The 27,581-nt window shown below is 54.2% G+C and overlaps 1 protein-coding gene across 3 annotated transcripts; it reads left to right on the top strand.

Moving 5' to 3' along the window:
* Positions 1–57: 57 nt before the first annotated feature.
* STRN4 (striatin 4) lies at positions 58–24,716 on the top strand. 3 transcript variants are annotated; one of them, XM_087826784.1, is made up of 18 exons: positions 58–333; positions 7,154–7,257; positions 7,800–7,873; positions 8,879–8,957; positions 11,626–11,823; positions 13,994–14,135; positions 16,218–16,377; positions 16,918–17,031; positions 17,390–17,484; positions 19,061–19,236; positions 19,336–19,383; positions 19,740–19,861; positions 20,679–20,849; positions 20,999–21,139; positions 21,602–21,700; positions 21,879–21,965; positions 23,330–23,553; positions 23,785–24,716. In XM_087826784.1, exons 1-17 carry the CDS (start codon positions 58–60, stop codon positions 23,497–23,499), a joined length of 2,256 nt encoding a protein of 751 aa, XP_087682910.1. In that variant the 3' UTR covers positions 23,500–23,553; positions 23,785–24,716. The 3 variants fall into 3 exon arrangements, with proteins under 3 accessions (XP_087682910.1, XP_087682909.1, XP_087682911.1); XM_087826783.1 differs by having other exon boundaries at positions 17,369–17,484; XM_087826785.1 differs by lacking the exon at positions 58–333 and adding an exon at positions 3,540–3,679 and having other exon boundaries at positions 17,369–17,484.
* The last annotated feature ends 2,865 nt before the right edge of the window (positions 24,717–27,581 follow it).

The following is a 27,581-nucleotide window of genomic DNA, read 5'->3' as shown; positions in this document are numbered from 1 at the left end:
GCGCGGCCGCGCAGGCGCGCGAGACACAGCGGGCGCGCGGGCCGGCCCGGGGCCTCCATGATGGAGGAGCGAGCGGCCGCCGCCGTCGCCGCCGCCGCCTCCTCCTGCCGCCCGCTCGGCTCGGGTGTGGGCCCCGGCCCGACGGGGGCGGCCCCGGTCTCTGCCCCCGCCCCTGGGCCCGGCCCGGCTGGTAAGGGAGGAGGCGGCAGCCCCGGGCCCACGACGGGGCCGGAGCCCCTGAGCCTGCCCGGGATCCTGCACTTTATCCAGCACGAGTGGGCGCGCTTCGAAGCGGAGAAGGCCCGCTGGGAGGCCGAGCGCGCAGAGTTGCAGGTGAGCACCGCCCCGGACCCCCGACCCCCCGCCCGGCCCGGCCTGCCCGGGCCCGGCCTCACCCGCCGCCGCCGCCGCCGCCGCCATCTTGGAGCAATGGCCGCCGGGACGGCCGGGGGGGCGGGAGGGGACCGCGACCGGCCCGGAGCGGGAGTGAGGGGCTGTCCGAGGGGGCCCTGGGGGCACCAGGGCTCCTCGAAGCGGGCTAGGGGCCCAGGGGCGGGAGTGCCGACCTCGACGGGCGGAGAGAAGGGGCGCAGGGGACCAGAACCCGCGGGAAGTGGCGGTGGGAGTGAGTGGACCGGCCGGCGGGTTACTGAGAGTGGCCTCGGGGCCGGGAGGGGCCCAGGAGAACTCGGCTAAGAGTGCTGAGAGGAGTTGTTGGAGGGGCTTGTGTGGCAGTGAGCGAGAGCTCTTTGTGCCAAGGGACGCCCACCCCAGGGGCGGGTTGGAGATGGAGCTGATGGGCTGCGGGTGGGAGATGGGGCGTCCTCGGGGGACCTGGGACCCGCCGAGGGCGAGGGCATTCGGGCCCGGGATCACTGGTGAATAGGGAGAGGAAGTCACCGAGCTTGGGACGCGGGGTGTGTTTCGGAGTGTTTGGATGGAGGGAACTGAAAGATGGCTGTGTGAGGACCCCAGAGATTACAGGAGGGTCTGGAGGAGTCCCAGGACGATGGTGTTTACCCTGCTCGCTGGAGAGGAAACTTTGGGGAGCTCTGGCATATGTGGCTACCAAGTGCAGGGAAGGGATCCCAAGGACGTGCCCTAGGAGCCTGTGTGGGAAAGCTTGGGAGCAGAAACTCCAGTTTGGAGGTGTGGAGAGGTGGGGGGATGGCCCTGAGGTGGGAGATGTGTACAGGGTGGCAGGAGGAAGCATCTTAGAAGAATCCTGAGGGGAGACTTGTTTGTGAAAGTTTCTGGGAAAGGATCCCATGGTTTGTGGAGTAGCTTGGGAGAGGTATGTGCCCTGGGGTGATGTCTGGAAGAGTCTGAGGAGCCGGGCTGGATTTTGTGACCTTGAGAAGTGTAGGTCCATTTGCAGTGTCCCCAGGAGCCTGGACATCAGAGTTGTGAGGGTTTGAAGGGGCCCAGTGATGGGCGGAGAGGAGTCCGAGTCCTCCGCTTAGGTGTTATTAGCAGAAGTCAGTCATTATCTTCTTCTAGCGACCTATCTTTCTCCGTCTGATTTGCTGTTTCCTATCTAGTTGAGGTGGGGACCCAAATTAATAACTGTTTAGAATTTTTTCCATAGGATGAACAGAGACAGCATCCCACAATTCTCACCCACTAGGCATCTTAGCTGCTTGGGAGCTGAGGCTTGGGGTGGGAGAGGAATCCTTATGTAAGTGCCTCTCACTTTTGTGTCCCACTCTGTGCTTCTAAGCTCTTTCCCAGCATACAGCTCATTAGATCTTCTCAATACCCACATTATGTAGGCAGAGCCAGTGTCATTACCCTCCCTCAGCAGTATATTAGCAGCTGCTGTTTATTGAGCATATGTTATGTACCAGGCACTATATTAAGCACTTTAGATACCTGGTATCATTTGATTCCTGTGACCTTCTGGGAGGGTAAGCGATATTACCCACTGCCCCTTTTGAAATAATAAGTGGCAATGGGGGCTTTGAGAGTGTCAGTGATTAATCTAGGATCACAGCCTGTGGGTGACTGGGTTGATCTGTTGGCTTCCAAGCACATGCACTGCTCCTCTCTGCCATTCAGTACAAATGAAAAAACTGTTCTGAGGAAGGTCAGTGGCCTCCCCAGGGTCATCCAAGCAGTCATAGCAGAGCTGGGATTGAATCTTGGTCCCTGGGACTTCATGCCAGTGTACCCTACAGTACCCACTATACCACCTTCTCATCTTTGAGACTAACAGAGAAAAGAGATGTGTTTGATCTCTCACTTAGTGGTCCTTCTTGGAGTTTGAGAGGAACTTGTGGGAAGCACCCAGTTAGACTGTCCTTGTCTTGACTTCAGTGTCACTTACTTTATACTTTTGTTCTGTTACATTAGTAAAAATTCAAAGATCTTAGAAGTGTGTATACATATATGTATAAGTGAAAGGGGAAAGTCCCCCTTTGTCCCTCTCCTACTCTCCTCCTCAACTATTATTGCTGTAAAAGGAGTTCAGCTCTCTATGTAAGACATGAGGTCATGTTGTATGTATCACTTGGTGACTTTTTTCACATACTTGTTTCCTGGTGTTCCTTTCATATCAGCACAGAGAGCTCTTTATTATTTTTGGTAACTATGGTTCACTGGATGTTTGCACTATAGCTCATTTAGTCTGACCCCTGTTGATGGACTTTTAGCTTGTTTCCAATTTTTTCCCCTCAGAAGTGGCTGCATTGGGTATCCGTATGGTCCCATGTGAATATAAGCAGAAGAGACGGTGGAATAGTAGAATAGGTGTGTTTATAAAATATTGATTGGTTCTACCAAGTTGCCCCACATTTCTACTCCCATCAGCAGCACCTGTTTTTACACACCTTTAATTGGGGCACTTATCACAGAGATGTGACTTCTGTGAGATTCTTTAAGGCTCAGACTGTGTCTGGTTTTTCTGGTGAACTCTAAATACCTTTCTCCGAATAACAGTACAGCTGCTCTTGGCACAGGACACACTGTGCAGTCAGGGCTCACTGTGTGTGGAATGGCAGAAAAGGCAGCCAGCCCGTCATGAGGTCCTAACAGGAGGCACCTAAAGATTGGAGCAGGGAGGTGGTGTAGATTCGGTCTGATAATAAGCAGGACTTTGCCAGGTGGGGGGATTCTGAGAAGTGGATGGTGTGGTTTCTGCCCTTCAGAAACTTCCAGGCTAACATGAGACTGATTTGCACAGGAGGCTGCAGAGAACTCTACATGATGTGGCAGTGCCCATGGTCTGTGCCACTTCTGGAAGGGGTGCTCCTTGAGGATGGAGGACCCTCTTGCGGTAATCTGAATTGGACATTCATATAGGAGCAGTGACATGAATGTAGTCGCAGCAGAGGCGGTGTGGAGCTCACCGCTCCTCACCTCCAGACTCACAAGGGGCTTTGAGGGATCTGTGGGGACTCATCCTGGACCTTGGGAAGGAGGAGTATAGGAGATGTAGGGCCAGATGAGACCTTCTAGGGAACCCTGGCCTGGGGGCTGGGACAGAAAGGTCAGCAGAGGGGTACAGAGAGGCATCAGTTCCTGGGAGGACTGAGATGCTAAGGCTTCTCTGGAAGCCTTTTCAATGCTGCCTGTCTGGAGAGGGAACAGCCGGAGGAGAGGCGACAGCCATGTCTCATAACTGTTCTGGGCCCGTGTATGTTCTAAATCTGGCCAGAGGAAGTCGCAGTGGGTGGATCTGGTGAGTAGAGAACTTCCAGATCCCAGACTTATACTTGCCAGCCGACATGGCACTCACAAATTAGGCAGTGGTGGCTGCTGGCATTTGCCGGCTAAGAGGGACTGGCCACCAGCACTTCCCCTTCCTGTGGGATTCCACCACCTTGGGACTCTTCAACCGCATTCTTCTGGTTCTCTTTTCTCCCTTCTTTGCCAGAAGAACTGAGTGGGCCTACTGAGATTCTCCACTTTCTTCCCCCGCAGAAAAAGGTTACTGGGTCTTATCAGTCCCTTTCATTACCTCAATTTCCCTAATCTCCTCCCTGATCCAGCCCCGATCTTAGCTGGGCCACTGGGATTTCTGGGACTGCCTCCTTCTATGATAAGTCTCTCTGCCGTTAGCTTTGCCATCCCACCCATCCACCCCCTTCTCCAGCCGTCAGTTCTCCACATTGTTGCTGAAATTACCTTTGTAACATTCTCATGTGGCCATACTGGCCTTTTTCTTCTTCTTTTCTCTTTTTCTTTATGATTTCTTATATGTTCTCTTTTTTAAAAAAAGTTATGGAATTTATTGGAGTCACATTGGTTAATAAAAGTATGTAGGTTTCAGGCGTACAGTTCTGTAATCCATCATCTGTATATTGTATTATGTGTTCACCACCCCAAGTCAAGTCTCCTTCCATCACCACTTATCCCCCCTTTACCCTCTTCTACCTGCACCCACCCCCCTTCCATCTGGTAATCTCTGTCTGTGTCTGTGAGGTTTTTTTCCCTTTGCTTAATCCCTTCACCTTTTTCACCCAGCCCCTCAACCTCACTCCCCTCTGACAGCTGTCAGTCTGATCTCTATGAGTCTGTTTCTATTTTGTTTGTTAGTTTATTTTTTTCATTAGATTCCACATATAAGTAAAATCATATGATTCTTGTCTTTTTCTGACTGACTTACCTCACTTAATGTAATGCTCTCCAGGTCCATCCAGGCTGTTGCAAAAGGTGAGATTTCCTTCTTTTTCATGGCTTTTTTATCCACTCATCTACTGATCGACACTTGGACTGCTTCCAGATCTTGGGTGGGGATCGGACCTGCAACCCAGGTACATGCTCTTGACCTGGATTGAACCTGCTACCCTTCAGTCCTCAGACCGATGCACTAACTACTAAGCTAAACTGGCCAGGCTGACCCTACCTCCTAAAATGACTCATAGACAGGGTAGATTTGGTGACTGAGAAGATACACAAAGGATAGAAATTCAAACTTCTGAGATGTTGATCACAGTGAGCCTCCCTGTCTGGTGTTAGATATGTGTATATGTATGTGTTGATTTAAAGTATAGAGGGGGAAAAAAGTGTTAAGAGGGGAAAAGAAATTCCATTCTCTCAATGGGTAGATAAGGCTGCTTTTCTGTGGCACACCTGGTGACATATTTATTTGTTCATTGTTTGCCCCACAACCCCTCAAGAATGTCAGCCACGTCTTGGTCAGTGCTGTATCTCCTGTCTATAACTGTACTTGATACATAGTTGGGGCTCAATAAATATTTGGGGGGTAGCCCTGGCTGGTGTGGCTCAATTGGTTGGACATCATCCTATGCACCAAAAGGTTGCCGGCTCGTTTCCCTGTCAGGGCACATGCCCACATTGTGGGCTCCATCCCCAGTAGGGGGCATTGCAGGAGACAGCCCATCAGTGTTCCACTCTCACATTGATAACACTCTCTCTCCCCCCCCCTTTCTCTGTAGAAAAAAAAAAAATCAATGAAAGTATTTTTAAAATAAATATTTGGGGGTAGATGAATGAATGAATGATACTTTTGTCATATATTAATGCATGTGTGTCCCTTTTTATTTTTTCAAAAGGAAGCCTACCATTGTCATTATGCCTGTAGGGTAAATTTCTACAAGTATGATAAGTTCCCATAATTCCTAGAAGTGGAACTGCTAGGACAAAAGGAATGGGTATTTAACATTTTTATAGATCTGGCCAGATTGCCCTCCAGCAAGAGTGCATCAGTTTATAACCTCAGCAAAGGTGTATGAATGTGCCCGTTTCTCTGGCCCCCAGTCAGTGCCAGGCATGTGCTCAGTTCTATGCTAACCTGAGGGAGAGACCTGGTCCCTGGAGCAGGACAGAGGTGATTAGTGCTGCATTCCATGTGTATGGGGCAGATAGCTGAGGGCCCTTTGAGCCCCAGGGAGAGGGAAAGCGGGTGGGCATCTGAGAGGCTGCCAAGAACTGGCAGACTTGAAGCGAGGCTTTGAGAATGGGCCCCACCTGGAAAAGTTTTCTAGGACCAGACTGGGGGCTTCTCGTGGAGACACTGAAGTTCTTTTCAGCAAGCACGTGATGTGCGGGGATTGGCTGCAGTAGATGTAGCTGCTCATGGTGGCAGGAGGCCTGTCAGCCACAGACATCCCTGCTGGATGGGTCTTGGAGGGACCCTAGCTCCCACAAAGAAAGGGGCCCATGTCAACATTGTGGAAGAATGGACAGGGAGAATAAAAGTAAGAGGCAGGAGCTGGCATTTATTAGCCCTTCTGTGCTAGGTCTTAGACTGAGAAGAACTTAACACACAAGGGGCAGGCACTCTCGTGATTCCCATTTTCTAGAAGGGGAAATGGAGGCCCAGAGAAGGCCTAGGACCTGCCAGATCATGCTGCAAGTGAGTGGGCCAGCAGCCCTGGAGCTCAGGCTGTCCCAGCCTAGGACAGTGGAGTACTTGGGGAGAAGCCAAGGATGAGCCTTGCACTCAGGGCTTTGGCACATGGCTTCCAGAACGTGGTCAGGGGCCAGGATCCTGCCTAGCAGGCCGTTTGCCGAGTGTCTCCAGAAGACCTGTTGACAGACCAGAGCAGACTGGGGTAGCCCGTGCCAGCAGACGGTGTGAAGTGGTTGGCAGGGGCCCTGGGTCATGTCTGTGGCATGTCTCCCTTATTCTGGGCAGACTCCAGTGGGACGGCTGATTTCCACAGTGGTAAAGCTTTTGCATTGGAGCAGGAGCTGATCCGAGCCACCCACTCCTGTCCCTAAACTCCAGAAGTAGCTTCCTACGCCTCCCAGAGACAGATGCTCTGGTAGGAATAGTGAGACACCACCTCCACCAGCAGCCTTAGGGACAGCACCTGCCTTTGGGTGGGGGAGGAAGAGGAGCCCAGGGCTGTTAATGCTTACCTCCCCGCCTTCATCCCCAAGCTGACTTCTCCCCAAAAGGCAGGGATAGGTTAGGCCTAAGCTTGCCCCCCTTCATTTCAGGGGTTAAGGACTCTTCTTCAGCTCTTTCATGGGTGGCATGTCAGGGACTCTGGCAACAGAGCCAGCATGCCCTTTCACGCTCCATTGAACCCTGGCTCAGGCTCAGAGTCTTCTCGCCTGTAGAAGTGGCTGCTGCATGTCATTGTAGGGGTAGGAGCTGCTGCTGATTGTCCCTGAGTGAGTGAGGGACACACATCACTGAGCCTAAGCCCTGCTATCTTCCTGTTGTTTCCTGTGTCCCCAGGCTCAGGTGGCTTTCCTCCAAGGAGAAAGGAAAGGGCAAGAGAATCTCAAGACAGACCTGGTGCGGCGGATCAAGATGTTAGAATATGCGCTGAAGCAGGAGAGGTAAGCCCTGCTGTCCCTGGTCCTGCCTTCTGAGACGTCAGTCCCCAGCGACAGGGTCAGGAGACTGGTGGCACCCTTGCATGGAGGGAAATTTCGGATTGGGCATTCTTCTCCAATCACCAGTACTCTGGTTCTAGGAGAGGGGACAGAACAAGACAGAGTAGGTGGATTCAAGTTAGACAGTAGTGATAGTATTCATAATGATGATGGCCACTGTGTGCCAAACACCATATATCCATATTGTCTCATTCCTTCCAAGAGCCCAATGGGTACAGTGGGCTTCCGGAGGGTGAGGACTTCTTTAAGGACTCCTGGAGCTGGGATGGCAACCCAGCCTGCCAGACTCCGAAGAGTGGGTTCTTCACAGCGCCATGTGTGACGCCTCCCCCACCAGGGCTGCTTTATAATGCGGGCGGGTGTGGGGGAGCTCAGCCTCAGATAGGACAGTGGGTTGGAAGGGCAGAGGATTTGGGATTCCTGAGGTGAGTGCTATCCTATCTAGTCTTCTTTGTCTCTCATTTGTTACTCATTTGTTCTTTTAGGGCCAAATATCATAAATTGAAGTTTGGAACAGAGCCAAACCAGGGGGAGAAGAAACCAGAACTGTCAGAACAAGGTACCCACCCCCTGATCTTCCCCACTTGCCCCCCCCCCCAACAGAACTGAATGAGATGGAGCCTGCCTCTTTCTTCCTTTGTCCATAGAGCAGAGGGGACCGGGGAGGGGTTGACTCACTCTCAGTGCCCCTCCCCATTGGCTGCTCTGCCAGGCACTGGGTACTGTGCTGGACCCCTGGGTGGATAGTGATGAGAAGGCCAGTCCTGTCGACTGTCCCTCCATGAAATGGAGACAGACACACAAGGTCCCTGGTAGTGAAGCTCCTTCACAAAGGGATCAGTTCACCAGCAGAGCAGTAGGAATGTGCTCCTGGTAGACAGAAGAGCGTGGTACGTTAGAGAACAGGGAGTTACTGGGTGTGCCTGGAAGGAATGGGGTGGGGCCGTGGAGGCGAGGGGGCAGGTGACCTGTCAGGGCCTTCGCTGTTGGGCTAATAGTGATTGCTATTCTTTATGTCAGACTCCTCCTACCAGAATGTGAGTCCCACAAGGGCAGGGGCTTTGTTTACTGATGTAGCCCAGGCGTCTAGCCAGGCACATGGTAGATGTCCGACAAATATTTGATGAATAAAATAAACAGGTAATCTCATTTAACCCACACAAACAGTCCTACTGCTATCATTAACTTTATTTCTCAGAGGAGGAAACTGAGACTCAGGTAGGTAAACTAACCAACTCAAGGTCACACCTGTGAAGTGGCAGAGCCAGACTTGAACCCAGTCTAGTCTGCCCATTTTCTCAGAACTGGGCCAGCTTCCTGTGCAGGAAAATAACGTACCTAGAGCTGAGTTGGAAGATAGTTGGGGGGATGGTTTGGGGAATGACCAGTCAGGAGACTAGAGATAATGAGCGCAGAGGGGAAGGTAGGTTTCAAACACTCAGGAAGTGACTTGGTAGAACCCATGACAGTGACCAGTTTGGGTATGAGGGTGAGGAAGATGGGGAGGTGATGGGTATATGGTGGTGCCCTAAGACAGTCTGTCTCCCTTCTCTCCATCCCCCAGTCTCCAATGGCCCTGTGGAGTCCGTCACTCTGGAGAACAGCCCACTGGTGTGGAAGGAGGGGCGGCAGCTTCTTCGACAGTGAGTGTGCAGAGGGACAGAGGGATGTGGACGCAGGGTAAGGGGAATGAGGGACATGCCTGGCCTGGGAGATAAGCCTGAAGACTCCACAGCCCTGCCTGTCCCCTCTGGGGACACTGAACTGTCAGGATCCCTGCTGGCCACAGCTGAGATGGCCTGTCACCATGTAGGTGGAGCCCCACCTGAGTAGAGGGTGGGAAGATTCAATGCAGGAGGCAGATGGGGGAGACCCCCACTCTTGGAAAGCAACCCCAAATGCCTGTTACTTTTTTTTCAAGGGTAATGTTACACTATTTTTTATTACTAAAGAGATTTGTATGTTTTAAGAAATTTGGGGAAATATGTAGGGAAACACACAAAAAATAGAAATCACTCATAATTCCACCACCCAAGAAATTTCATACCCCCATAAACATTTTGGCATACTATCAGTCTCTCCGTGGCTATGCATTTGTGTTTGTGTGTGTTTTATAAATGGCTCCCCCTTCGCAGTGTTTTGTAATGCATTGCTTTTGCTAAGTGTTGTGAACATCTTTTCATATAAATTAGTTCTGTGGCATCGTTTGAAAAACTGTGTAATAATCTGTGACATGAGTAACTGTAACTTCTCATAGCCAATCCCTTCTTGTGTATTTCACTGAAGATGTTTTCATAGACAGTGTGACAAACGTCAGGAAGTTATTTGTCCATGTCTTTGATTTCCTTAAGGCAGGGGTGGGGAACCTTTCTGCCAAGGGTCATTTGGATATTTATAATATCATTTGCAGGCTGTACAAAGTTATCTTAAAAATTAGCTATGAAGCCCTAGCTGGTTTGGCTCAGTGGTTAGAGTGTCAGCCTGCAGACTGAAGAGTCCTGAGTTCAATTCCAGCCAAGTGCACATACCTCAGTTGCAGGCTTGATCCCTGATCCCAGTTGGAGTGCGTGCAGGAAGCAACCAATCATTGTTTCTGTTTCTTTCTCTCTCCCACTCTTTGTGAAAAGCAGTGGAAAAAATATCCTCAAATGAGGATTTAAAAAAAAAACCCTATAAAAAAGCACCTAGATTTATTGAATTTCGAGTCTCGCCTGCGATTGCCTTGGCAGGGCCAGACCAGATGATTACAGCAGGCCGGACGTTCCCCACCCCTGCCTTAAGGTAATATCTGGAAGAGCAATTGCTAACTTAAGTGTGCAAACAATAACAACAAAACTATTGCAATAGGCAACACTTGCCAACTACCTAGTATATGCCTGGCACTATGCTAAATCTCCAGCACTCATTGCTTCCTCACAGGAATCCCCGTGGGGCATAACTGCTCATTCCCCTCATTTTCACAGGTGAAAACCCAAGGTGCAGAGAGGGATCTTTGTGCATAAGGTCACACACAGCTAATAAGCAGAGGGTCTGAGGGGTGATCTCAGGCGGTCTGCCCCCAGACCCCAAATTCACCCCCATGCTTCCCTCTTTCTCTCGTGGTGGGAGAGGAAGCCTCAGACACATTGCAGGCACGCAAGATGAGACAGCAGGGAAGGCAAGTCTTGTCTAATGTGCGAGAGGCAGGGTCCCAAAGGTACAGGGTCATGGTAAACAAAAGGCTTTGAAGGATCCTTCTGAGGACCAGCAGGGGACTCTTGTCTCGCACCTTTTGAAGCCACCCATAATTGATTTTCACCCCTTATTTCCACTTTTAGACCAGTACCAGTTGGCTTCATTTTTTTAAAATGTTTTATTGATTTGAGAGAAAGAGAGAAACATTGATAGGTTGCCTCCCGCATGCCCCCTACTGGGGATAGAACCCAAAACCTGGCATGTGCCCTGACAGGGAATCGAACTGCTAACTCTTTGTTTGGCATGTTGGGACAACACTCAACCAACTGAGCCACACCGGCCAGGGTAGTTGACTTCATTTTTTTAAATTGCAGAAGTAGCCCTGGCCAGGTGGCTCATACTTAAGTTGGGGGTTTGATCACTGGTCAACACTCATGGGAGGCAAGCAATCAGTGTTTCTCTCTCTTGCTCTCTCAAATCAGTAAACGTATCAGGTGAGGATAAATAAATTGCAGAAGTAATAAATGCTCATTCATAAGAGTGAGTAGAGTAAGTTCCAAAATGCCTCTTAGGTCTCTAACCGCATTCTCCAGAGGTCACTGACTGCTCTTAAGTTTAGTATGTATCTTTCTTGGTCTAGTGGGGCATGGGGGGGGTGTGTGTGTGTGTGTGTGTGTGTGTGTGTGTTCTACACATACATACTCAGTAACACTTTTTTTTTAAACAAACACTGGATTTGTATGAAACATGTAACTTACAGTTTTTGTTAAGCCATTTATCATGGCCATTTTTCCTTGGCATGCTCTCTCATTTAATTTCTGCCCAGCGCCCCCGTGAGTAACTTGCTTCCACAGTCCTCATCAGTGGACATGTAGGTGGGTCCCTGTGTTTTGGTCTCCCGTACAGCATCACAGTGAGCATCTGCCCAACTGCACTGTGCCTGTGTGTAAAGCCTGCCACTGGCAATAGTGTTGAAAGTGAAACAGCAGGGTCAGGCTCATGCTTATTTAAAATTTGGGTTTATAGCCTTAAGCTGCTCCTCCAAAAAGGTGGTCTCAATCTGCTGTCCTCCACATAAGCCAGAGTATATAAAAAAGCCCCCGGACGCTTGACCCTCCTTGTTCTGCTTCCCTGCAGGTACCTGGAAGAGGTGGGCTACACGGACACTATCTTGGACATGCGGTCCAAGCGCGTGCGATCCCTCCTGGGACGCTCATTGGAGCTCAATGGGGCAGTGGAGCCCAGCGAAGGGGGCCCCAGGGCCACACCTGGCCCCGGGGGGCTCAGCGGTGGGGAGTCACTGCTGGTGAAACAGATCGAGGAACAGATCAAGAGGTGAGCCTTTGGGCCTGACGGGTCTGCCCCTCGGTGCCCCCTCCCTCCTGATGGAGCCAGTGTCAAGAAAGTCAGCAGTGCTCTGGGGCTCTGCTGGCCACTTCTTTCCTGGAGCACATTGCAGGCTCGTTTCTTCCCTTCACTGTGGGATCCTGATTCTGTTCTGGGTCCCCTGTACATACATTCCATGGCCTTGCCTTGGTGCTGATAGTGCATCACGGCTCATCTCCAGCCTGGCCCCTCTCCTGAGGCTCCAGCCTGTACACCCCTCAGCAGACATCAAGCACCTGCTAAAGACAGACCCCGGGCCACACGCCTGGACCTGGTGGGGAACAAAACACAGTCACCACTCTTGGGAATCTCTTATTTGTTCATTCTCTCCATAATTATTATTCATCAGAATAAATAATATGATGTTGGGTGTTATGAAGAAAAGGGAAGGTAGTAAGAAAGAATGATGGGAAGAACAGTATGCTTTGGATGAGGTGGGCTGATAGGACCTCTTCGTGGAGGTGACGTTCAGGCAGAGAAGTGCAGGAAATGGGTAGGCCCAGATGTAGCTGGAGGGAGAATGAATGTTCCGGGCAGAGGGAGCAGCAAGTGTAAAGGTTCTAAGACACGGGAGATTTCGCACATTCCGGAACCAGCAGAAAGCCAGTGGGGTGAGCAGTGGGGCCTGTGGTCTGTGGTGAGGCTGAAATCTAAGGAGTCAGACCAAACAGGGCCTCCCCAGCTGTGATAAGGAGTTTGGATTCTGTTCTAGGGTTGTGGGAAGCCAGTGGTTTCCAGCAAGGCTGTGATGCAATCTGATATACGCTGTCTGCTTTAAGAAGGCGGCTGTAGGAGGGCAGGAGTGTGGGCAGGGAGACTAGTTGGGGGATGACTGCAGTTTCCAGGCAAGAGATGGTGGACATTAGGGGGAGAGGTGAGAAGTAGTTAGCTTCTCAGTGGGTTTTTAGGGTAAGCTGGCACGATTTGCGGAGGGAGGAGAGGAACTAGGGCTGACTCCAGGGTTGGTGTGAGCAGCTGGGAGCAGCATTGGCTGAGATGAAAAAGACTAGGAGTGGCCCATCAAGAGGGCTATTTAGGATGAATGGGATTCAAGGTGCCTGGTGACCCCAGTGCAGGTGATGAGGTGCCAGCCTGGGGCTGGGGCTGGGGCTGGGACCCTTAATTCCTAAACTTGCCTCTAGTTCACCAGCACACAGGTGGTTTTTGAAAGTCATGGGACTTTGCAGTCTCTGAAGGAGAAAGTATACAGCAGGTACAGACAGGAGGTCCAAGGACTGAGTCCTGGGGCTGTCCCATATCTAGAGGCCGAGAAAGAAGCAGAGGGAGGCAGCAGCAAAGGAGGCTGAGCTGTGGCAACCATTGTGGGAGGAAACCCCGATAATGGTGTCCCATCAGCTGAGCACAGAGATGTTTTGCTGGGAGGCTCTGCGTGGAGAGGCCAGAAAGTGAGTGATGGATTTGGCTACCCGGAGGAAAGCTCTCTACTGGACAGTAACCATATGCTGTTGGCAAGAACTCTCTAGAACATCAGTCTGGTGGTAAAAAGGAGGGGGTTTTGCTTTTTTTTAAAATTCCACCCCTTTTCTTCTGGAGTCAGGTTTGGCAAATCTCTCCTTTGTTAAAACTTGTCATTCAGTTGGGGACCAGGAGGTGGAACTAGGAGTGCCACCTGCCAGTGGGGAGGATGCACGCTCAGCCATGGCCCGCTGGCTATAGGGCCCGAGCATTGGTAGTGACCAGTTCCTCTTTCCTCTAGGGTGCTTCTCTGTCGCTCACCTGACTTGTGCTTGTGGTTTGACTGGGCCGTGGGAACGGGTGCTGCTGAGTCAGTGACATTTTCTCGTCAGGCTCTCCAGACTCTCACACATGGGGAGACATATGCTCAGGGTTGGGGCTAGTCCTTTGGAACTCAGGGTCAGACGTCAGTGAGGAGTTGGCCCTGTCTGTGGTCCGTATGAGGGTTTGAGTTGGGTGAGCACCTGTTAGGCAGACTCTGGGATTGAAGCCCTGTGTGTGATCACAGTCAAGGCTCCTCTGGGGTCAGGGTGAGTCAGCCCCCTGAGAGTTGGGTCCAGGCTCTGGCCACCAAGCCTCACCCTGGCATCTGAGCTTTGTCACATGGCAGGACTAATGCCCCCTTTACCCCTGTTGTGGGCAGGAATGCAGCAGGCAAAGATGGCAAAGAGCGCTTGGGTGGCTCGGTGCTGGAGCAGATCCCCTTCCTGCAGAACTGTGAGGATGAGGACAGTGACGAAGACGACGAGCTGGACAGTGTGCAGCACAAGAAACAGCGTGTGAAGGTGAGCGTGTGAGCCGAAGGAAGTACTCCTCCCAGAGGCTCCCCCGCTTTGTGTACCAGGAACAGGGAGCCCCTGTGAGTGCTCTTGTGGCTACCTCTGTGGTTTGTGTGGCCTAAGCACATCCCAAAGTCCCCGTCTCCTTGCCTCAGGAACCTTCGGAGGTGCCAGTCTTTACTGCCAGGCCCACTTCTGCCCCTGCTGCACCTGCTTTCCATCCTCTCTCTAGCTCACGTGCTCTTGAGAGGCCTTTCCTGAGCTCTCTAGACCAGGCCGGCCCCCGTGGTGCCCTCTGACAGTGCTCTCTCCTCTGGGCTGGCCTGATCAGCCATACTCGGATATTCTTTGGTGTGACTGTAGCTCTCTGTCTCCCCAGTAGATTGTGGGCTCCACTCTGGGCCTTTTCACTGTTCTCTCCCCAGCCCCCTGAATGAATGTGGCTGGGCCCAGGGTTCAGCCTGGGTGTGGGCAGGGCTCAGCCTGGAGCCAGGAGTGCTTCATGGGGGGTGTCGGAGGATGCAAGTGTCCAGTCTGATGTTGATATCAGGATCCAATTCCAGGGACACTGCCTGTAGGGTAGAGTCCACATCCCCTCAGCTAGACCTCAAGATATGGCTCCCACCACATTTCACCCTCACGACAGCACTATATCCTTAGGCATGACATAGTCTTATCTGTCCAGTAAACATTAGTTTGGTCCTTGGGGACCTCACTGATGCCTAAAAGGTGTTACCTTGAAGTTCGTACCGTCCAAACCCAGCTTGGGGTGCTGAGCCTGGGAGGGGGTCAGCCATGCCCTCGAGGAGGTCATAGTCTGAGTGAGGCTGGCCCCGTGGCAGGGACCACTTAGGAGGGAGAAGGTTCTCTAGAAGAGGAGGTGATTGACTCTGGTGGTCATCGGAATCCCAGTGTTGGGTGGGGTGTGTTCTTAAGCCAGCACTTAAAGCAGAACTCAGGTATTAAAATTGTCTTAGAAAATTCTGGAACTCCCTTGAGCCTTAAGTGCAGTGTTGAGGTTCTAAGTGCACACCCTGGATGGTACTTTGTGTAAAATGTCATGGTGAGAGGGTAGAGAATCATATGCAAGATGCCATTTCATGAGGCTGTGTATGAAAGGTGTCTGTGTGGGGACATACATCAGGCGCCATGCTGCTCTTGAATTCACAAGGCTGGGATGAGGTCCAGGCTTGTAAATTGAGGAAAAGAGATGATTTGGTTGCTACCCTTGGTCAGGATTATGGGAAACTCAGCAAACTCTATTCGCTTGCCCAGCATCCTGTCCTCAGAGTGGAGGAGCTGTGCTGTTTTCTCTTATTCTAAAAGTAGCGTGTGCTGGTTATATAAGAAAACAAAAACTGAGCCAATCTCGAAAGTTCTCAGGAAGACTTGGAGAACCCCAGGGAAGCTCACACCCTGAGCTGTCTTAGTACATAAGGCATGGATCTGGTGACCTGGGCGAGGAGCTTTACTTTGCTCAGCCTCATCTCCATGTGTAGTGGTGAGATAATAATTACCATAGTGGTAGCCATTCGTGCTGTGGGTGTGAAATCATGGATGTGAGTCTTACTTGGTGCCCTGAGTAATGCAGAGAGGCCAGCAGTGTTTGGTGAGGGTGTTATTACTGTTATATTCATGGGTCTCTTCTCACTTTCATTGCTCACCTCCTTACACTCATAGACACGCACATACTGCCCTCTCCCCCAAGGCAGGCTGTCATACTGACTTTTCTTCATTCTTCAGGAGAAGTGCTGTGCTGCCAGGGAGGGATTGGGGAGCAGGGGAGGGGTTGGGGAGTGGGAGAGCCTGAGCAAAAGCCAAGAGGGCTGTGAGGGGATCACAGCTGGAGGTGAAGGAGGGAGGCTCTTCAAAGCCAGGCCTGGGTGCTGGCACCACCAGACTCTAGTAGGGAGCAGCCTCTGAGGACTCCCAGCAGGGGGAGCACAGCCACCAAAGTAGGGCTTGGTGGAGGGAACCGGAGGCTGGTGCAGGAGGGTTCCTAGCAGAGCCCGAGCTTCTTTGTTCCTGGAGACTCCAGGCTTGCGCTCTGGGCAGGAGCCTGTAACCTCTGGTTTTCTCTGTCCCCAGCTGCCAGCCAAGGCCCTGGGGCCCGAAGTGGAGGATGAAGACGAAGAGGACGACTCGGAGGATGCCATCAACGAGTTCGACTTCCTGGGCTCCGGAGAGGATGGGGAGGGCTCTCCGGACCCTCGGCGATGCGCTGGAGAGGGGACCCACCATGAGCTGGGTGAGTGGAGGGTTTCTGGCCAGCCCTCCTCAACAAGGTGGGGGGGCACACATAGCCGCCTGCAGCTGCTTCCTGCCCCAGGGTCTCCACCGGATGGACACACTTCCTGAGAGGAGGGCTGCCAGGGGAGAGCAGGAGGCCCATACTACGGTAGCCAAACCCGCGCCCCTTCCCTGGAAAATCCCCGTTGGGGCACAGGCAGGCCTAGTTCTTCCTGAAGTGGGGCCGCCAGGCTTCTGCGCACGTGTCCAGTTCTTGTGGACCTGGGGAGGAAACAGGATGGGGACCAGCAGTAGAGGCAGTCAGGGCAGTGCTGTGTCTTCCTTCGGTCCTGGGATTGAGCTGTGAGCCCTTGGGGTCACAAAACATGTCCAGAGACTGAGGCTTCTGCAAGGGTGGTCCACGGAGGGTCCCAGCTCAGTCCTGGCCAGGGCTTCCCAGCTTCCCCACAGGAGTGGCTTCCGGTGGTGGGGAAGGAGCCCCCTGTGCATGGCTGGGTGAACTGGTGGATGACTCCTGCTTGGTGCCTCATCCCTGTAGAAAGCCGGCGCGTCAAACTCCAGGGAATTTTGGCCGATCTTCGGGATGTGGATGGGCTGCCCCCTAAAGTGACTGGCCCACCTCCTGGCACACCCCAGCCCCGGCCACATGAAGGTAAGAGGCCCCTCCACCCTGGCCCAGACCTGCAGGGCCACAGCACCCATGACAGAGGGAGGCTGCAGAGCTAAGCCCAGGGCTTCTTTGTCCTCAGGGTCAAGGCCCAGCTTCTAGTTTGCAGCCTCCCTGTCCCAAAAGTTCGTCTGTCTGTCTGTCTCCCCCTCTTTGTCTGTCCTGCCTTGTCTGTCTCTCCCTCTTTCTTTCCAGCTGTGATTCTTGATCTTGTCCTCTCCCCGTCTCTCTTTCTCACACCTCATCTCTCTCTCTCTCTACCTCTCTCTGCCTCTCTCTCTCCTGGCCCCTCTCTACCCCCTCCCTCCCCTCCCCCCACCAGGTTCCTTTGGCTTCTCCTCAGACGTTTTCATCATGGACACTATCGGGGGCGGGGAGGTGAGCCTGGGGGACTTGGCAGATCTCACCGTCACCAATGACAACGACCTCAGCTGTGACGTAAGTTCTTGGGGTGCCCACCCCCCCATGGCCCCTATTGGGCATCCTGCATAGTGCTAGCACCTGCTGAGCGCTGGCTGTGTGCACAGCCTGAACTCATTCAACAGCTCACCCTGTTTTACATAGGGGTGCCGATGCAGACAGGTTGGGGGACCTGACAGGCTCACCAGTAGCAGAGCCTAGAAGACTCTGGAGCCTGTGTCTTAATCATGGTGCCAGGTTTCTGCAGGGTACACTCCCTCCCACCTGGCTTACTTATGTGCACCTCAAGTCCAGGACCCACCACTGCTGGGGGCAGGGTGAGGGAGGAACAAAATCTAAATACAACATCAGAGGAGGAAGGGAACTCTGGGCTGGTAGCAGTGGGGGTAAGACAGTCTGTGCATAAAGTTGAACTTGAGCTGACCTATGAAGGGAAGATGGCCTCCAGCCAACAACCAAAGTATCAGGCGAGTCTGGTGTGCATGAGGGCTGGTGGCACAGTTGGGCTGGACTGAAAGGAAACCTTAGAGCCATTGTTTTTGGCCTGAGATCTGTGGGCGGGCCTCTGGCCACCTGGGAATGTCGGAATCAGGTGCATGTGCATTTTCCTGTGCATGTGGCAGAACACTTCCCAGAGCTTTTAGAGGATCTCAGGTGGATGGTGATCCCAGCGAGTCAGAGGCACAGCCATGGGAGTCTGGGAAGGGAGGCCAGAGCTGAGCTGTGAGCAGGGGAGCTGCCCCAAGTGTGACCCCTTTCCTGGGGAGTGCGTGAGTGAGGGACTCACCACACAAGGCAGATTCTCTGGCCCTAAAGAATGTTGCAGCTGGAGCGGGGACCTTGGGACAGAACCTTAATGAAAAGGGTTCATCAGGTGTGAACCCTATCTTGGAGCAGGGCACTGAGGCTTGCCTGACAGTTTGCTTTTTTCCCCACAAGGTCCCCCACTCAGCAACACCACCATCCCCCACGGCATGCAGTGTTTCTGGGATTTTGCTCCCTGACCTCTTCCTACTGTGTGTACTTTTCCCTATTTCCACCCCTCTGTCACTCTCCCCCTAGCTTTCTGCATCCAGACCTCCTCTCAGGCTCTGGATCCATCCTTGCTGCTCCTACCTCGGGGACTTTGCACATGCAGTTAACTTCCTCAGTCCCTTCTCCTTATCTGGTTAAGTCCTGCTTATTTGTCATTTGTTCATGAAAGCCTGTTGATCCCCACAGAGGCATTCAGGCTGCCGGGTGCCTCCTTCCAGTGCATTTTTACTTCATAGCACTGCTTGTAGTTTGTAAGCCTGTGCCCAGGTCCTACGATCTAGTGTCTCCCCTCGCCTCCGCCCCTTGTGAACTGCAAAATCCCAAGGGTTTGGGCTCACCTTTGTCTCTTCAGAACCAGACACAATCCCTGCACACTGTAAGAATTTGTTGAGTGAGTGGGGGATGCTGCAGCGCCAGAAGGAAGAAGGGAGCATCTGGAGCTGGAGGGGCCAGCCTGTAGGGATGTTTCACATGGGTCTGGGTGGTGGAGGGACGAGTCCTTGGATGCAACCGCCTGGGTGGAAGAGGAGACACTGAGGCAGCTCCCCCCACTCTCCAGCTGTCTGACAGCAAAGATGCCTTTAAGAAGACGTGGAACCCCAAATTCACCCTCCGCTCACACTACGACGGCATCCGTTCCCTGGCTTTCCACCACAGCCAGTCAGCTTTGCTCACCGCTTCCGAGGATGGAACGCTCAAGCTTTGGAACCTGCAGAAGGCCGTCACAGCCAAGAAGTGAGGGCACAACCCCAGGGGCGGAGGACTGGGATGGGGACATCAGGACCCAGGGGATTGGGTGACGAGGGGCTCTCAGTGACATCTGTCTCCCCACAGGAATGCTGCACTAGATGTGGAACCTATCCATGCCTTCCGGGCTCACAGGTAGGGAGGGAGGTGCTCCCAAAGGCAGGGGACTGATGACAGGTGGCAGGGTAGCAGGAGGTCTCTGAGTCCCTGAGACCTGCACACACACCCCTTGCTCCTGTGCTCTGCAGATACTTTCATTGCCCCCATGGCTGGTTCTCAGAACAGCCTACAGAGCAGGAAACAAGACATGGGGGTGGGGGAAGGCAGAGGACAGGCAACCTGCTCGGGTGGCACAACAGGAGCCCCAGAAGCTGAATTCCTTTCAGCCACCCTTGAAAAATGCTAGTAGAGAAAGTATCAAGGTCCCAGAGAGGGGGCTGAGGAAGGGGCGAGCACTGAGCTTTTCATCTCCCCTCCTTTGTATCTTCCAGGGGCCCCGTGTTGGCAGTAGCCATGGGCAGCAACAGTGAATACTGTTACAGTGGTGGGGCAGATGCCCGCATCCATAGCTGGAAGATTCCAGATCTCAACATGGACCCCTACGATGGTTACGGTGAGACAGCTCCCTTGCCCTTCCTTTCCCTCACCCATCATCCACTGGGGCCTCCTCATTCTCTTAGCACATATAGATAGCATCCGCCCATGCCCAATACTGCAGGTATTGGTGGCAGGGGGGACACACCAAGGGTGGTCAGCCTGGTTGAGCATGGAACAGCATCACTCAGCATGTGACCGGGCTCGGACGAGATGGCTGAGTTGACTCAGAATCACTGTGGGGCTAAGGGAGCACAAGTGAAGGCTTGGTGGGCCCTGGCAGCACTGCGCCAGGGCACTACCTGCGTCTCTGTGACCGAGCAGAGTGCAACAGACTGTCGGAGGAGAAGGGAGAGCATGTGAGAAGGGAGAAAGCTAGGCCAGCTTGCAGGGCATTTGTGCTTCATCCTTTGGCTCCTTTAAGAGTGAAGTGGATAAGGACCTCTCCTCTTTTCAGTGTCTGTCCCTGCTTTTTGTTAACCCTTTTGATCACACACATGGCTCTGTGCAGCATCCTAAGTTTTAAAAAGTATGTATCAAGTGCCCACTTTATGCCAAGCACTGTTGTGGGCCCCAAGGGACAGCAGGGAACAGGGACATCCCTACCCTCTGGAACTTCCGTGCTGGACTGCCTTCAGAACCCTAAAATCTTCTAAGAAGAGCTAATGGTCAGAGTGTGAGCAGCCCCCAGGGCACGTAGCAGTGGTGACAGGTCTGAGGGCATGGCCAGTGTGGGGGTGAGGCTGGGTGTGTATGTGTGGCAGAGCTCATGCTCTGGGCCATCCACAATAGGGCTAGCAGCCCTGACGCAGTTCATCTCACTTTGATGGGTCCAGACCCGAGCGTGCTGAGCCACGTCCTGGAGGGCCATGGGGATGCTGTGTGGGGCCTGGCTTTCAGTCCCACCTCCCAGCGCCTGGCCTCCTGCTCCGCTGATGGCACCATCCGAATCTGGGACCCCAGCAGCAGCAGCCCAACTTGCCTCTGTACCTTCCCCACAGCCAGCGGTAAGTGGGGGGGACGGGGACAGTGGAGACCCTGACACCTCACTCAGGAGCTATACAGAGCTGGAGGCCTGCAAGGAGGGTGACACCTGCACCCCAGTCCCAGGGTAGGACCAATCTGTTAGGCAACCTTTTGTCCCCTCCACCCTCAGATCACAGGATCCCCACCTCAGTGGCCTTCACCAGCACCGAGCCTGCCCACATTGTGGCCTCCTTCCGCTCTGGTGACACCGTCCTGTATGACCTGGAGGCTGGCAGTGCCCTCCTCACGCTGGAGTCCCAGGGGAGCAGCGGTAAGGGACCCAGTGGCCTAGGGTGGGATCTGAATGCCTTCAAGGCCCCAGGTCTCCTGTGGCTTTGGTGACTTGAGGCTCAGTCATCTGCAGATGGCTCCCCACCCCCTCGGGGGCCTCTGAGTGGGAAGGAGATGAGGCACTGGCCACTGCCCTCGTGGACAGCCTGGAGTCTCTGGAGTGCTGAGAGGAGGGGAGTGTCAGGAACTTGCCCGTTGGCCTATGTAGTGGTGTGGACAGGCTGTCTCAGTGTCCATCACTCCTCCTACCCACCCCAAGACAGGCCCCCGTGTCCACTGTACAGATGAGACAGTGTGGCCCAGAGAAGAGCATGACCTGGGTGCCCAGCCCTCCTCTTCATCTAGGCAGAGACGAATGTGGGAGAATGGTCCTCCTCTTGCCTTTGTCTTGCTCCCCCAATTTCCCCCTGACGTCCCTCCCTCTCCCTGCTTTTCCTTCCAGGCCCAACCCAGATCAACCAGGTGGTGAGTCATCCAAACCAGCCCCTCACCATCACCGCCCATGACGACAGAGGCATCCGCTTCCTGGACAACCGGACAGGTGAGGCCCTGCCTTCCTGGTTCCCCGGCTCCTTGTGCTTGTGGGAGGCAGGGGTGGACCAGGCTCAGGAACAGAACCCCTGGTGCCCACATTGGAGGCTCTGAGCATTTTGTCCAGCCCCCACCTTCCCAGGCAAGGCGTAGACTGGGACAGTAAACTACCGCCCCTCTGCCCTCAGGGAAATGTGTGCACTCCATGGTCGCCCACCTGGATGCTGTCACCTGCCTGGCCGTGGACCCCAATGGTGTATTCTTGATGTCGGGAAGTAAGTTGGGATCCTCCTGGCTCCTAAGGAGCAAGGGCATGTGCCTTCCCCAACAGGCCTGGGCACTGGCCCTGAGAGACTGCTCAGGGGACTCCCTGAGGCAGGGGAGCTGGGCAGGGAACCTCTCAGTGGTAGGAAGAAAGGTGGTCACAACAGTGACAGCAGAGCACTATGAACAGAGCACTGTGTACTCAGTCCACCATAGGCACTTTCCTACATCATCTCATTTAATCCAAATAACCCCACAAGGTTGGTCTGTTATCCCTATTACACAGATGTGGAAACTTAGTAACTAGTACAGCCCAGTGAGTTGCAGGCATTGAAGTTCAAATCTATTTTACTCGGTCCCTACAAGCTTTTTTAGCATTTGTTACCACCCTGCTCTCTGTGGTTAAGGGCACTGAGGCCCAGCAGCTGTGCCTTGAAGGGATGGAGTGGGACTTGGGCAGACAGAGAAGGGACTGAAGGTCCCCAGGGGATGATGGGTGTATGCTGGTGGGAGCTGGGCCTGCCATGTGGCAGGGGCTGCCATTCGCCTCTGCTGCCCAGCATAGGATCCATGTGGAGTGTGAGCAAGTGCAAAGAAGGGTGAGCAGTGGTGGGGGAGGGTGTGTAGGGGCCTGGACCCATCCTGTCCTGCTCTCTGTCTGCCCATGATGGTAGCAGCTGTCTGAGGAGATGGGTGAGGGTGTGGTCAGTGAGATGTAGCCCTGGCAGAGAGGATTCAGTACAGCGCCCAGGGTCCTCCAGAAAGGGACAAAAAGAGAGCCGACCTCCACTGCAGCCAGCCTGATCTTTCAAAGCCTAAGTCAGGGCACCTCCCTCCAGTGGCTCATGTTCCCCAAGGCCCCACCCATTCTGCGCCCGCTCTGACCTCCTACCCGTCCCCACACCGCTGCTCTGGCTGTTGCAGCCCCACCTGTCAGTCCTCAGGACCTTCCCCTTGCTGTCCCCACTGCTTGGAAGGCTCTTCTCCCTGACTCCCCCCTTAGCCGTTCTGTCCTCACGTTGACCGACTTGTGCCCACAGCACTCGTTACCACCTGGCACTGTTTATTCTGTTTTCTTGTTTACTGTCTCCCACACTGGAATGTCAACACCACAGGGGCAGGGAGATTTGCCTGTTTTGTTCACTCTAACCTCAGGGCCCAGTACACAGTAGTTGTTCAGTAAATACTTGGTGGTGGATGGATGGGTGACAGGTGGGGATGTCAGGAGGTGACTGGGCCGAGGTAGGTGAGAGAAGAATTGAGCCTCCACCTGATTCCGCGGCCTTTGGAGAGGCCAACTAGGGGTGTGGGGGTCGGATCTGACAAGGGACCGGTGCTGCTGGGTGACGGCTCATTCTGCTCCACACCTGTACAGGCCACGACTGCTCTCTGCGCCTGTGGAGCCTTGACAACAAAACATGCGTGCAGGAGATCACCGCCCACCGCAAGAAGCACGAGGAGGCCATCCATGCTGTTGCCTGCCACCCCACGAAGGCCCTCATTGCCAGTGCAGGAGCCGATGCCCTGGCCAAGGTCTTTGTATGATGCCCACCTGGCCCCGCCCTGGCCGGGGAGCGAGGCTGGGCAGGTGGGACTGAGGTGAGGAGCTGGGCTAAGAGGGAGGCGTGGCCCAGGGCAGAAACCCCCTGCTTCCTCACCCACAGCGGGGCCCTCAAATACACCCCTTTGGCCCTTCCTAGGGTGGCAGGTCCCACAGTCACAGTTGGGGGACCCTGTGTAATCATTGGGCATTCAGAGGAGGGGCTGAGGCCTTACCTCTTGTACCCTGGAGGTCATGGTTCAGTCTCCCCTCCTTTCTGTCTCCCATAGGTGACAGCCTCAGTCTGGAAGCCTGGAGGCCCCGGCTTCTTCCTGCCTGCCTCGAGCCTGGTGGTGCTAAAGGCCCTTTCCCCAGGAGGCCCTGTCCCCAGCATCCAGCCTGGGGAGTTGCCTCCTTGAGGAATCACCCTCCAAGATGGCCTCCGGGAGTTTCATCTCTGCCCTGACAACCAGTCTTGGTCTCCTAGCTGCCTTCTGGGGGCAGCACAACCAGGGCTGGGTGTCCTTGGAGTTCAGCTTTTCCAAGATGCCAGAAGGTGCCAGGTTCTCTCTTTGAACCCCCATCCCTCCGTCATCCTTCCAGAACTGGGTGGGAGCTATGCTGGCAGAAACCCCAGACACCCCTGCTCTGGGTCTGCCAGGCAGCCGTGGTGCCAGCTGGACCCAGGATGTCCTCAGTGGGAGTGCTGGGCCTGGCTCAGAAGCACACCCAGTCCACCACCCTCCCCTCCAGTTCCAGACACTCAACACAGCTTTCCAGACACTACCCAACACCTCCTGGGCCAATAACTGCCTGGGGAGCAGGCGATGCCCTCTGGGGAGGCACCTGCCCCTACCTCCCTCAACACTCCTCCAAGGGCAGCCTCCTACCCCCCCCACAGGGTCACCCATGGGGAGAGATGTCCTTCTCTTGCCCCTCCCTGGGGTTTGGAGGATGGAGTGGGGTCCCCCATAACTCCCTGTATATCTGTATAAATAAATGGGATTTTAATGGAGCCCTCCCGCCCCCATGTCGTTATCACTGTGTGATAGTCTGTCAGTCTCCTCTCCTGGTCCTCTACTCTCTCCCTCTATTTATTTCACTCTCTTTTTTGGGTTCCACCCTGAGCCCTTGGCCCCCTTCCAGATTCCTGTTTATAGACCCTGTCCCCTCTGTTCTGGACTTGTATGTGAAACTTGCCTCAATAAACCCTTTGGAGTAAGATGGGTGGCAGTGCTGACTGTTGAGGGGACCAGGGATTTTGGGGAGGAGTAACTGGTTCTGCCTGGGGGGTGGAGCTTAGAGAGAGGGGATATGATGATGGGTTGGGGTTTTGTGGTAGGGTGGGGGGGGGGAGCAGAGAGGGGCCCAGAGCCTGGGTGGAGTGTGGGTGCAGGGACGGAAGTGAGGGCACAGGACCGAATCTCCCCATGCCCCTCCTTTCTGTCCCTAAGCACTCTCCCCAGGGGCAGAAGCAGCAGCAGCAGCATGGGCAGAGCCCCACAAGCACATGATATGATGTGACAATGTAGCTCAAGACTCCTTGACCATCTCACCCCCACCAACCCCACCCCCGGATGTGTGATGGGGTGATGAGGCCAAAGGGCTAACACCCTTCCCTCTGTATCCCATGCCTAGGCTGATACGGAGCAGGGAGGGAGAGCCTGGGAGCTGCCTGCACAGAACACCCACCATGCTGGGAGCTATTGGGAGGAGGAGATGGGCTCAGGAGTGCCTTGGAGGTGGTCGAATCGCAGTGGTCAACTACACTGAGGAACCAGACCCATGTTAACACCTGCCATTTCACTGGGTCCTCACAACCTCTAAAGGGGGAGCATTATGAATGCTTTACAGAGAAAGATGGAGGGCAGGGTTGGGGGAGGCTCAAGGGGCTTGTTCAAGCCTCCAGCAGTGACCAGAATTTGTATCCTGTCCCTTATCACTCCCTCTGCTTGCTCAGTCCACCTACCAGCAGTGTGCACTTGGGCAAGTCCCAGCATCTCCTGGCTTGTCAAGTGTCTAGAATAGGGCCTGGCCCTGTGAAACGAGGAGGAAGTCCTGCAAACTGCACACTTGCAATGTGTTATCATTTCAAGGGAAAAGGGTGCAGGTGGGCAGCTGGCCATCAGGTGACACTGACAGGAGCCTGGCTGTGGGCTCCACGTGGCCTCACTCCCTGCTCATCCCTCTGGGCTCTGAGCAGCTTCACCAGGTGGTGGTTTGGGTTTTCACTCCAGCCTCAGACTTCCTTCCCCAGCCCCAGCCAGCCCCCCCGGATGTGGTGACAGAAATGTTACTGTACCGACCTCAGCTGTCCCCAACAACCCTTTACCAGGAAGAGGGGCTCATCTTGTGGCCTGCATCGCCAACCAGCCCTGCTGGTCTGGAACCCAGTCAGGGATATGGCCCATCTCTATTGGGATGCCTTTGACCTCGATGAATGGGGTGGGGTGGTAGTAACTGGCTTGGTCTTGGACAAGTCATTTTGCCTCTAAGGGTCTAGCTTCCTGTATGTAAATTAAGTGGTAGCCACTCATTATCTGAGGAGGAGAAATCAAGTCTGCATTGGTTCTGAAGGAGCTGAAAGAGGTGTTTTATGACAGACCTGGCATACAGTAGGCTCTCGGTCAATGCTTGTTGGGTGACTGAGCATTCCCACCTGGGTGCTTGAGGTGCCCACCCCTGTTTCCCTGCAAATTATAGCGACAGCCACCATGTACTGAACTGCTGTGTTCTAGGCACCATTATGCAGTCTCAATCCCCACAAAGACCCTCTGAGGTCAAATCCTATTAACAGATGGAGAAACAGCTTCGCAGAAGGGAAGTCACCTATCTGAAGTCACACACAAAATCAAATGCACATTTCCCCAGAACAATCTGTTCTCCATCTGTGAAACGATGTGGGTGTGTTGTCCTCCCTGGTTGCTATGGCCCTTCCAGGCACCCCAGGCCTTTGGCTCCTCACCTTCCTGAGTGGGGTGGAGTGGGGAGCTGAGGGAAGGGAACTACAGCTTCTCCACCCGCCCTCTGCCTCACTCCTGCGCAGGTAACCCAGGCCTCGTTCACTTCATGCACCTTGCTCAGGGTTGCTGGAGACAGACCTGAGGCCAGGACCTCTTCCCACCTGTGGAATGGGCTGGGGGTACTCGGCAACACCCCTTCCCTGGGGCTGGGGGACGGAAGGGGCAGAGTCGACTATCTGGGAAGAAGGAGGCGGAGCCCAGAGAGCGGGCCAGACCTGACACCCCGTTTCCCACCCTTTCCCCTGCGATGGGCGCCGGATGCAGGCCAGGCGAGACGGCCCCCTTCCTTAAAGGGCCAGGCGCCTCCGCGCCCGCCCCCGCGACCTGTGGTGGCGGTGAGGCTGGCTCGCCCCTCCCTCTCCAGCTCAGGAAAAAGTTAACTTTGCAGACTCGGGTGTGTTGTGGGGAGGGATCGGTCCTACCCCCCTGCCCTGCATCTCCTACCCCTGCCCCCTGACCCAGGCAGTAGAGGTGCCTCCCCCAACTCGGAGGTGCTGGGCCCGCCCTCCCCTTCCGCCCCCTCCGCACACTCCACCTTCTCTCTGACGTCACCAAGGCAGGCGCCGATTGGCTGGCTGCACTGTCGCTCCGGACACTTCCTCCTGGGCCGTAGCAGCAGAGTTAAACTTTGGCGAAGGAAAAAGAGCCACCCGCGCCCGGCGACCCTCCCTTGCCCCACCTCCACCGCGGATGGTAACGCCCCCTTCTCCGCGGGCCCCCGACCGAACGTTTTTCCAACTTCCGAGATCCGTGAGATTCCCTCTTTACCACCCCAGCCCTCGGGATCCCTCTGCCCATCCCGGGCCCGTCGGATCCCTGGGATCCTCTGGATCTCCGACTCAGAGATTCCCGCCCTCTATCCTCAAGGTTTGGTGATTCCCTCGGCCCCCCTTAATTGGATCCTCTTCTTAGAGCCGCTGGATTCTGGGGTCCCCCTGATCCTTTTTCAATCCTTTCTCTTTACAAGGGGCCTTCAGATCCTGGGCTCTGCCGATCTCTGCGACCCCTACTTACTAGATTTTCTATTTCGATTTCTTGGAATTTCTCAGTCGCTGGGTCCCCCA

Source organism: Miniopterus natalensis, chromosome 18 (genome assembly GCF_054644295.1).
Source record: "Miniopterus natalensis isolate mMinNat1 chromosome 18, mMinNat1.hap1, whole genome shotgun sequence".
In the NCBI taxonomy this organism is placed as follows: Eukaryota; Metazoa; Chordata; class Mammalia; order Chiroptera; family Miniopteridae; genus Miniopterus; species Miniopterus natalensis.
The sequence above is the reverse complement of the archived record's forward strand: the minus strand, read 5'-3'. Positions and strand labels throughout refer to the sequence as shown.

Excerpts from the sequence above, each read along its gene's own strand:
- STRN4 (XM_087826783.1), top strand. The coding sequence starts at position 58 with ATGATGGAGGAGCGAGCGGCCGCCGCCGTCGCCGCCGCCGCCTCCTCC. Across the intron at positions 334-7,153 it reads CCGAGCGCGCAGAGTTGCAG|GCTCAGGTGGCTTTCCTCCA; the intron begins GTGAGCACCGCC and ends CTGTGTCCCCAG. Across the intron at positions 21,701-21,878 it reads CTTCCTGGACAACCGGACAG|GGAAATGTGTGCACTCCATG; the intron begins GTGAGGCCCTGC and ends CTCTGCCCTCAG.